The 11,140-nt window shown below is 49.9% G+C and overlaps 1 protein-coding gene across 3 annotated transcripts in view; it reads right to left on the bottom strand.

The window, feature by feature from the left end:
• The window catches only part of RBM15 (RNA binding motif protein 15), a 25,512-nt gene extending 14,668 nt beyond the window's left edge, over positions 1-10,844 (bottom strand). For all 3 annotated transcript variants that reach the window (XM_054087545.1, XM_054087544.1, XM_054087543.1), the window contains exon 1: positions 1,788-10,844. In XM_054087545.1, coding sequence (XP_053943520.1) covers positions 7,947-10,778 — 2,832 coding nt within the window. In that variant the 5' untranslated portion in view covers positions 10,779-10,844 and the 3' untranslated portion in view covers positions 1,788-7,946. The remainder of the gene's footprint in view (positions 1-1,787) is intronic.
• Positions 10,845-11,140: the final 296 nt, after the last annotated feature.

The raw sequence follows: 11,140 nt of genomic DNA on the forward strand, positions 1-11,140 counted from the left end.
GAACTGAATAATCTTCACGATCCCTTCCAACACAAACCATTCTGTTTCTCTAAGTCCATCAGCACACAAACAAATCAGATGAACACCAGCAGGGTCTCGTTCCTCTGTCCCAAGTAACCCACCACAGCAAATGCAGCTGACCGAGTCCTTCTGCAACTTACTCTGCTTTAAGAGTTCACTTCACCCAGTTCTCAAGCCAGCTATAATTAAAAGCAGACACACAGCTGCTTGACGATAACTGAAGGAGACACAATAGGAATCACAAAGCCACCAGCCCAAGACACTTCCTTTCCACTTCTCTCTTTGGACTTTCTGCAGATGCTTTACCCGATCGACTTGCACCAAAAACCAGGACGCGTGGTGAGAGTGTATCCTCAAAGAGCATTTGCCATTTCATTGCAAATCAGCAGCGTGAGGCAAACATAAGCTTGTTATTAGCAAAGAGCAGAATCTGGGCCATCTGATGTTTTAAACTTACTTATTAATTCACTGTGGCTGGTAAAAGCACAATTCTAAAAAAACGCGTGAATTCAAATGATCGGTTCCCCATCCAATCCACTCGCATCGCTTTTGACTGCAGTGCAGTTAATTAAATGGCTCTCTTTATAAATCTACTTTCCCCAGAAGTCTCATTAGCCAAATTAAAATGATGCACACAGAGCACTTAACCCTTCCAAGAGATTGGTTTTAACAAAAGTCTGGCTTTACCTGCCAGCTGAAGCATCCCTCTCACCAATTCAGACAGCAGAGGGGCATGAAAAACAACACGCTATTAAAGAGCAACCAGAGGAGAAATCATCCCACGCCACATCCCACAATATACCTCCAAGTCTCCGGAATTAATGCATAAGGTAAAGGAGGCAGGGAACAATCTCCTGGTGAAACACACAACGAGATCTGAGTCAGAGAGGCAGAGCTCCCCTGAAACAGCCACCACCAGCCCCGTTCGCCCTAAGACAACAAGTCAAAGCACATACAAAAAGTGGGAGAGTGCCCAAGCCCTGAAACAAGCGCCCGGTTATCAAAGCACCAGCAACTTGTCAGAAAGCCCTCCTTTATTCAGGTTACGTTACCAGATCGCTCATCCCAGCTGGCATCAACCGCCCAGCCAAGTTACAGAGGTTGAAAGGTGCCTCTTGGTAAAAGCCCCCAACCTTTCAAACACCACTTTCAAACTACACCAGATTCAGAGGTCATAGCCCAGAAGAACATGAAATACATTGCAAAAGTATGAATTTTAACTACAAACACCAATTTCTAGAAGAAAAGGCATCTCATGAGTCTCCCCTCCCCACCTTACCAGCAACATCTACAATTGCTCCCGTTTACAACAAACAGCTTAACTTAAACGCTTACACCAGCATCCCATAAACACCGACAGCTCTGCCCAGTAATTGGCTTGGCCTTCCATATCAACATACACAACTCAGAAACAGTATTCCGGGTTACAGCAGTGTTAATTCAAGCAGTTAATGAAGTCAAAATAACAGCTCTAGCTTGCCAAGCTGGAAACCCATACTTCTGCCTGCCAGCACCTTGTCCCAAGTAGGCAGAGCAACCCCACGTTCGTTAACAAGAGCCCCAAAGCAAACACAGAAGCTACATCAAAGACTTTGCTCCTTCGCTCCCATCCCCAGAGCGGACAGAGCAGCACGTTAACCAAAGCAAACACATTAGTAAAAGTTAGCAGAGTGGAGAATCAAGATTAAAAAAAGAAAAAAAAAAGCAAACAACAAAAGCATCTTCTTTTACATTACAATTCAGTTACACCTCTTCAACTCCCTTACCTGTTTTAGGATTTACACAGCTCTCTGCCCCAGGAACAGACACCTTGCAGAGCACAATCGCGGCATCCTTTGGTTGAAAGGCACCAGCAGCCTAGCAAAGGTCCTGCACGGCTGCAGGACAGCACTAGGTTCGTTATCCACAGGAGGTTAAAGGATGTCAAGGCAATCAGGGCAAGCTGGCATTTCAAGGTGTCTTCGTCTGCGTGTCACATTGATTCTAACAGAGCAGCAAGCATGACACGAGGTTTCTGCAGCCAACGATGCAGCACTCTTATCTTCCTCTTGATGTCTGCAGTTGTCACAAGTGGCCCGAAGTCTCCTGCAGCACACCCGGAGTCAGACTCCTGCACTGGAACAGCCTTCCACAGCTCAGGAGCCCCCGATACAGGAGAACGCAGCAACCACAGCACACAATATTTTCAGGCCGCCTCCTTTTTTTTTCTCTCCTCTCACCATCTGTACTACACAGGGAGGCGACTGCAAGCGAACATGCAGTCGGACCTGGGACGCGATCAGGGTGCATGCACATCCGAGGCGTGTGGAACCATTTGCTTCAAAACCGGTCAAAATAAGGCACTGAGACACCAACGCAAAGGTTTTAAATTACCGACTCTAGAGCTCAGGAACTCTTCATCCATTCAGCACTAAAACCCATCACTGCATAACTGCTGCACAGCCCCTGGAGGTGGAGGAGCGCCTCGCGTATGTCAGGAAAGGCTTTATTAACAGCATTTAAACACTCTTAACGACTCATTTTTCTCTTTCTCTTTTGGCAATTTGGTGCAAAGGTTTACGTGCAAGATTCAAAGCAATTTCAAACTTTTTTTTCTTCAAAATTAAAAAAAAAATAATCAGAACTAAAGCCAAACGCGTTGGGTGAACAAAATAAATCAGAAACTTAAAATTCAGGAACTCCAGCTCTTCGAACCAGCGAAGCCCCGGACTTGGACACCGTTCTGAGACTCAGGGTGGTGCTTCCCTGCTTCTTGCATGCCAGCAGCAGCACCGCTTCCTCGTCAAGGTGAGGAGTAAAGCAGCCAGTGACCCCCTTGTTCCCTGCGCGCAAAGGGGGTGCCACAGCAAGACAATCAACTAGATTTCTTCCGAGAGCTGGTACACCAGGCTGGTCAACGCGAAAAGTGTCGGTTCTCCCTGCTTCTTGCTCAAGACCCACAAACTATCAGATCAAACATTGAGCAGCAGCAGCAAGTAAACCCCTCCACTGCAAACAAAGGGGGTCAAACGTTTGTCGTCAATTCACTTCCAGGCAGAAAAACCATTTTCTTCAAAAGAAACAATTTATTTAGAATGAAACAAAATCAGCTCAACTGTGAGCGCATGTTTGAGTGACAGCTACTTTTAAGCTGTGTGAGCCATAAAAAGGGTATTCCTTTACTTTTCCAGCAATCTTGTGTACACAGCACAAAGCAAAGAGGTCATTTTTTTTTTCCACTTAAAACACGGGCATTGGCATCACAATAGCAGATACACAACTTTTTTTTTTTTTAAAGCTGCCATTTTAGTAAAATGCACAAATACTAAACAGATAAATTTTCTTCCATCAAGAGGCCCATGTAAATTCCACATAAGCCACAGCTTCTCTTCCCAAAGGTCCATTAGAGCTTGGTATCCCATTCAGTTGTCTTCCGCAGTCCACCAGCTTTGCTTGCAGGAGGAAAGAAAATGTTAAATTTCAGTACAATTGTATACAACAGATTTGATTTTTTTTTTTTCTCCCTTCCCTACGTTATACAGATGAACATAAAGAGCTACAAGGCCTTTCTGAATATTCTACTCGGACTTCAAAAAGCACCAATACCACCCACGGGCACAAAACCTTGAACTGAAGTCACTTTCTATGTATAGATGCATAACAAGTAGTGCAGGGCTTCTGTTTGGACCAATGTTAAACTAGGCTTACAGGACTGATGATTACTCAACTTTCAGTAACAGTTAATAGGGACACATCAAAATAATGAACCAGGAGAAAAACCAACTGAATTATTGATAATTCGGTTGACTTTCCTCAAAGAATATTTCCTGATGGAAACTTATCAACAAAAATATGAAATTTAGTGTTACACATTTCTCTCTTGTTCTCATTTTTGCTGCATAATTCTAACAGCAGACAGCTCCATCATCAAATAAAAGGTCAAATCAAAGACACACCTAATATAATTTAAAACTGTTAACCAGTCAAGTAATGTTTCTCATCCATCACACAATCAAAACTGCACAAAGTTGAATACTCAGCTAACCGTTCTCTGAACCACACGGTCTGCTTTAAGCCTAATACAAACATCATCTCATCATTCCATTTATAAATCATTGGAATATCTGTCATTCTGTGATATCTGCAGCAAATAATACAAAAAGGGGAAGACGAAAGGGAAAGAACCCCAAAAGCTCTATAGTCACACAGCAATAATTTCGTCCACTCTCGTTTCTGCTCGACAGGCACACAGCAGACTCCCCAGGAGCACTGCCCTCAACACTGCTTTTCTTAAAGCCAGGAACTACGATTTTCCAAGCCATTTTCCCTGAGTCCTCAGAGTTTTTGAACCTGTCTTCACAATTTTGACTCACTCCTCCTCCCCATTAATACTTAAAGGCCTTTCACGTCAGTTACCATCAACCAGAAGGTTCCTCAAGCCATGCAAGAAATCCAAAACTCTCTTCTCCGCCCTCCACAGGGGGCTGAGCGTGTTGTCAATCCTTTACCATCCATGCCAAAAACACAAAAGACAGAGGGGAAGATTTGTCTGGCTGGCACATTAACATCCTTCTCTCTCTACTATGCTGATGGATGCATCAGAGCTTGTAACCGCGGAGGCCGGAACCTCTGGAGTTGAGGGTAACCTCAGTGCTGGCAGTCCCAGGGAAGAGTAGACTGGTCACTAGATGGGAGCAAACAAAGCCACTGGACAGCAGCCAAGGAAGTTGCGTAAAGTTTGCATTTAAGAAAATACAAACACACTACAGTCTTTAACAAAAGTGTGAGTCATTTGAGGTTCTTTCCCCAAAGCAAAAAGCACAACTATGAAATGATGCAGGAAAAAGGACATCCTTTTTCCCCCGCTAATTCAACAAACGAATGAAATACAGGAACACCAGCTGCACACAACATTCGGAGAAATACTGAGCTCTGGGTAGAGCAACGTAATGCCAAACACACCACGAGCGCTGGTCTGCTACATCTGGTTTGCTCTATACAGAAGTGGTACAACACATGGACTTCTAACGCGTTCAGCCCTGGCCGAGACGACTTTCGGTGGACAGCTACTCCAATGGTGCGTACTTGGGAACCCAAGAGAAGAGCACAGCCCACTGAGCTATACCAGCCTTGATGGCAGCATGGGAACTGAAGTGCTGGCAACAAAAATGTTACCAGTCAACTAAGTTTTGACATCAAGAACCCTCAGAGGGTCTTAAAATCCTTGCTTACAAAACAGAGCAGCAACCACAAATAAACCAGATTTAAAGAAGCAGGTACCAGAAATAAGAAACCAGAAAACCTGGAGTCAAATACAGCCTCCCCTGTTCCTTATTAGCCTCCAGCAGAGCACAACTGTGACTCATAAAGCCCGTGGCAGGTATAACCACTGCTGATTTACCAGGAAAAATGGAACTGCACCTAGAATGCTCTTTCCAAAAGGATTCTCACATTGAGTTTGATTTGATAAGCTGGGTTGGCTCCAAGTTTTACAGGTTTTAAAACCAGGTGCCTATTGTGTATCAGCGTAACAACCACTGCTCTCAGCAGTTTAACAGTTGGACACAAACAAAATTAGTGCTTTGGTTTTGGGCAGATTTGAATTCCCAGTAATTCAAGTTTCTTTCCTTTATAACTCTGTGCTTGCAAGTGATTCACATCAGCTACAAGGAGCAAGCTCACTCCAAACGCCAGCCACACTTGAGGTAAGTTCGTAGCAGCGCTGGTTACCCGCTAACACACAGCAGACACCTGCCAACATTAAAACAGACCTTCCTTGCAGTGAGTAGTAAATACGCCGTATCTGCTAAAATGTAACAGTATCTGTGTTATCAATGTCATTTTAAAAGAATACTCATTGTTAATAGTAAGATGAACAGCTGAGCTCTGCCATCTCAATGTTACATTCACGCTAAAGGACAATAACCCAGAAATCCTAGATTTCATCCTCAAACATTTAAGAGCATTAAATGAGGCTTGTACGTTTCCACTCAGAAAGAAAAGTAGCTAGAAAACCAAAATGTGTTTTCCTGATACGCTGCCACTTTCAAGTTCTCGCTTCACTGCAATGCTCGGGACACCACGTCTACTCATTCCCATTAGTTAAAAGGAATCAAACCCCACTTCAAAGCACTCTGATAGTGGTTCAGTAAAGCAGTATGAGAGAAATCCATATTTTTATGACAGCAAATCTCAAGCACATAGAGTCGCCCTTTGGAACTGCTGTGCCCAGAAAATACATTCAAGACATTTCCTCCTTCATGTACTGTTCTGCATTTTGAACTCGGTTTTTGCGTCACACAAGTAGAAACAGCAATCAACTTATCCCTGCATCAGCTGCCCACGGAGTGGACTGAAGCATCAACCAAGTGAAGCAGCATTGCTTTTACACTGCCCAAGTCTCTGAAAACGTGGCTAAGTGCAAGACTACATCCTGGGTTTAAGTGCATAATTACAATTTGGGGGCCTGTAAATAGATACAGTCAGATTTACACTTCAGTTTAGAAGGCAGCTGCAACATCCTTCCAGTTTTTAAACAAAACAGCAGGGATTTTGATCCCTTTTTCCCTCCTCGATGCCTGGATTAGCAAGGCGGCCAAGCCAGGTAGAGCAAAGTGCCCAATGAGTGGGGAAAAAAGTGGAAGTGAAAATGAACTAAGCTCTTTGAAAAACAGCAAATTGTTACTTCAGACAATCACAGGAATAAGAGCTCAAACCTCAGCATCTCGGAATACTTCCAATACTTCTCCAAAATGCTAAAAGCACTTTATTCCAGTTGCCTGTAAAATTAAAAACCTCATGTAATGCCCGCTGTACCTGAAAAGTCCCTAGCAGACAGCAGTTTCTTGCTATTAACAAAGAGGTAAAACGTTAATGAGAACTTTTATGTAATTAAATTATCACAGAATTACAACCATCTCTGGAGAGAAGCACACTTGCTCAGAGCTTGCACTGTGGAACCAGACCCCACGGTACCTGCAACTCCTTGAAAAAAGGCAGCAAAACCAAAAACCCACATAACCTAAGGTGATTCTGAAAGCACCTCCTCGTCTCTTGCATACCAGAGTAAGCACAAGACATTCATAGTTTGTAACAAAGTCCTCAGCTCTTTACCAAATATTGTCACTGCTACAAACCCAAAGTGCACACATGGGATACAACAGAACTCGGAGAATGAGGAGGAATACACCTGTTAAAAAAAAGCATACTCAGTGCATGCATTTGGAGGGGCTGGATTAAATTCTCAAACACCCAATCAATGCATTCACTGTCCTGCAGTGCCCACGAGCAGGTGCTGGCCACCCAAAAGCCATCAACCTTGAGCCATGCAACTCAGAGGGAAACCATTCAGGCTCCTGAGGAGAGGGATGGCACGTGCCCAGGGGCCGCCGGCCTGAGGCCATCACACAATTTCAAGGACTTGAAAAATTAACCTGACACCAGATTGCTGGCGAGCATGTGGATTTCCAATTAAATTACTGAGTGCTTTAAATCTGGTCTTGAAGGTTTGTAACTCTATCGAGGATGAGCTATTGAACTCGCTTTAAAAAATATGAAATGAAAAAAGGACACGAATCAAAATTAAGAAGATGGGAGTTTGCTCTTTTCCCTCTTCCCAGTTTTTGTTTTTTTCTCTTTTCTCTCTTTTTTTGGGTTTTTGTTATTTTTTTTCCCATAAATCAAAGCAGGCCTCGCGTCCCTGCTATCCCCAAGGAAAGGAGATTCTCCAAACATCCTATTCCCGCTACTGGCTAACCAACCTCTCTGGCTTCTAACTTTATAGAAAAATGTAGTAACAGAAAAACGGGCAAGGAAAGTCACCTACAAACAAAGATCTAATTTAAAATAATGACAGGGCTGGCTAAGGCTGTATCCCATAGCACCTGGCACACGCTGGAGGGGCTGTGTGGAGGAGTAGGCAGGGTTGGGTACAGAACATGAGGGCCTTAGGATGCCCCACGGACAATGATCATGACCAGGTAGTCATCCTCTGATTTGGCCAGCGCCTTGGCCGTCGAGTCCAGGAACTGCTGGGAGAAATCACAGGGTGGAAAGGCGTGCAGGACCCCGCTGTTCTCCTTGTCTTTGTTACCCCCCACAGGGAGGCTGATCACCCCAGCAGCCTGCTTTTGCTTTAGATAGGATACCAGATTCCTGAGGGGCCTCTGGGTGGAGGTGGTGGCAGCCTCGCTAGCTCCGGCTGTGGAGCGGTTGTCTGATGCACCAGGCACAGCCAAAAGGATGGCGTAGCCATTGGGCCCCGCCACTTTGATGCGCCGATTGACCTCGTCCAGCTTGGGCTGGTCCAGACGAAGACGTTGGGTGATCTTGAGCTGAGCTACTTTCCCACCAGTCGCTCCCTCCACAAGGAGACTGCTGGCAACACCGAGGTCCCCCTGAAGCAGATGCATATTGGAGGGGAAGTTGCTGTTCTTCAGCAGCAGCATTCCCTGCCAAGCCAAGCACAGCTTGGGGGGTCCCGCGGCCTGTGACGCTCCGTCCTGCTGCTGTTTCTGAGGAGGAGGTTTGAGGCGGGAGCCTCCGCCGCCACCTTCCACAGCACGCTCATCCTTTTTTGCTGAACTTTTGCACTCCTGCACAGCAGCTGCTGCAGAAGCACGATGCTTCCGCTCCCGTTCGGCAGAATTCTTGCGGTCACGCTTTTCATTCTGACCCCGCTCCAAGCTGCCCCTTCGCGATTCCCGGACAGGCGAGGGTCGCTCCAACAGGAGCAAGCGGGAAGAAGAGCGCTCAGGGTCACTACTGTAACGCTCCCTCCCTCCAAGGAGCTCTGGGCTGCGGTCCGGTGGAGAGGTTGTGGCTAAACAGTGACGCTTTCGGGAGGAAGAAGAGCGCTCACTGTCTGGAGAGCGGTCCAAGTGCCGGCCTCCATCCTCTGCCAGTCTCCTTTTCCTAGGCTGATCCCTACTACTACTGCCCAGCTCCCTTTCCCCTCGGTCCCGCTCCAAGGACCAACCATCCCGGCGGCGCTCTAGGCTTTCCAGTGGGTCGTAGGCAGCTGCCCGGTTACTCCTATCCCTCACAGGGGGTGGAGGAGGCACCCACTCCGTTTCAGGATAAAGGTCTCTGTCGCGATCTCTGTAGAGCAATGGTGGCGTCCTGTCCCGAGCCCCACGAAGGGGATCAGGTGGGGCTCCCCGGTGAGCCCCAAAAGCTGCCGCCTCCGCCACAAGCTCGTAATGAGCAGGAGGTGGCAGGGGCAGCGGTTGCAGGTATGGCTGCTGGTACCGATGCTCAGTGTCAGCGAAGTCAACGCGAAGCCGGCGATCCGGCCCCCCCAAAGGAAAACCACGCATGTGGGTGCACGCCGCCTGCGCCGCGTCCAAGCTCTCATACTGGATATAAGCCCAGGAATCACCTTTGCGGTAATCGATAGTGCGAATGGTGCCAAACCGATCAAACTCCCGGGCCAGGGCAGCGAGTGGCACCCAAGGCCCAAGGCCGCCCACCCACAGCCTGGTAGTCGGAGTGGCTTTACCATACCCAATCTTAATGGGGTTGCGCAGAAGCACCTTTCCTGACATGGCCAGCTTGGCCCGGTGCGCCATGTCCAGGTTTTCAAATTTAAGAAAACCATAGGTGCTGGTCTGCCCACGCCCCGGCCTTTTGATGTCCACCTCAGTGATGACCCCAAAACGGTCAAAAGCTCGGCGTAAATCGGACTCGCTCACAGTGATGTCCAGGTTGCCCAGGAACAATGTGCGGTTGGCTCTCTGGTCATCCTCAGGGCTAATCTCCTCCTCACCGGCAGCTCCAGCACCCCCTCCTCCTCCACGAAAGCCCCCAGCAGCTGCCACGCCGGCCACCCGCTCCAGCCCATAGGCCGGCCGCACTCGCGCCTCGTAAAAACCCCCGTAGTCCCTCTCCCTCTCCAGCTCCCTGGGGAGAGGGGGTGGAGGCGGCAAGCGGCCCAGGGCGAGCTGCTGCAGCCGGTAGTCCCGATAACCCAGGGCCCCGCCGCTTCCAGCAGGCGACAAAGCCCGCTGCGTCACCCCAGCCGGAGGGTGTCGAACAGCTGCCGCCGCCGCTGCCGCCACCCCGACGGCTGCCGTGCCGTAGGGAGACTCCTTGTCCAGCAACGCCGGGGAACGGCTACTTCGCCGCCGGCCGCTCCCTCCACTGCTCCCCACGTAGACGGCCTCGATCTTCAGCGGGCGGTCGTAGAGCACGAGGCGACCCCGGGCGTGCTTGGCGGCGCGGGCGTCCTCAGGCCGGCGGAAGTTGACGAATGCCACGCGCTCGTCGGTAGCTCCGGTACCGGGCGGGAGACGGCTGATTTTCACGCTGACGTCTCCAAAGCGTTTAAACTCGTGGAAGAGCCCGTCTTCCACAGCCTCGTCGCTCAGCGCCGAGCCCAGCTCGCTGATCTTCAACGTCTTGTATTCGCTGCTGCCGCCCGACTCCGAGGACGGGGCCGCGGCCCGGGACTCGCCCCCGCGGCTGCTCCGCGACGCCTCCGCCGCCTTCCCGCCGTACCCGTGCCGGCCTCCCCCGCCGCCCGTCACCGCCCCGGCCTCGTACTCGCGGCTGCCGGCCCTGCTGGCCTTGTCCGTGTGGGGGCCGCGCCGGGAGCCGCCGCTGTTGCTCTCGGTGGAGGCGGCGGCCGCTTTCCCGCCGTTGGAGCCGCTCGGTTTCTTGCTGCTCCGCTCGCCACGCGCCGCCGAGGAGGAGGAGGAGGACGCCGAGTCCTCGCCGCCGCCTCCTCCACCGCCCCGCGAACGCTTGGCTTTGGCCGGCGAGCGCTCCTTGCCCTTCATGGCGGCGCGGCGGCCTCAGCGACGGACCCACCGCCGCGCCTCACGCACCCGCCGCCATCTTGGAAGCCGCGGCGGACGCAGGACGCGCCCCCCCTCGGCGCCCATTGGCTGCTGGCGGCCGGCCGGCCGCTCTCATTGGCCGGCGCCCTCCTCAAGCCACGCCCCTTGGCGGAAGTCACGCCCCCACGCCCCTCTACGCGCGGTTCGATTGGCTGAGGGGGCTGCCCGTCCCGCGTCCGTCAGCGAGTGCTATCCCCGCCCTCTCGCCTCCCCGCCCCGGTCGCTGATTGGGCGGTTAGAAAGGGCGCGGCGTTCTGATTGGCTGTTGCTCCCTTTCCATCACAGCGGGACCAGCGTGGGAA

Source organism: Cuculus canorus, chromosome 24 (assembly GCF_017976375.1).
Source record: "Cuculus canorus isolate bCucCan1 chromosome 24, bCucCan1.pri, whole genome shotgun sequence".
Lineage (NCBI taxonomy): Eukaryota > Metazoa > Chordata > Aves > Cuculiformes > Cuculidae > Cuculus > Cuculus canorus.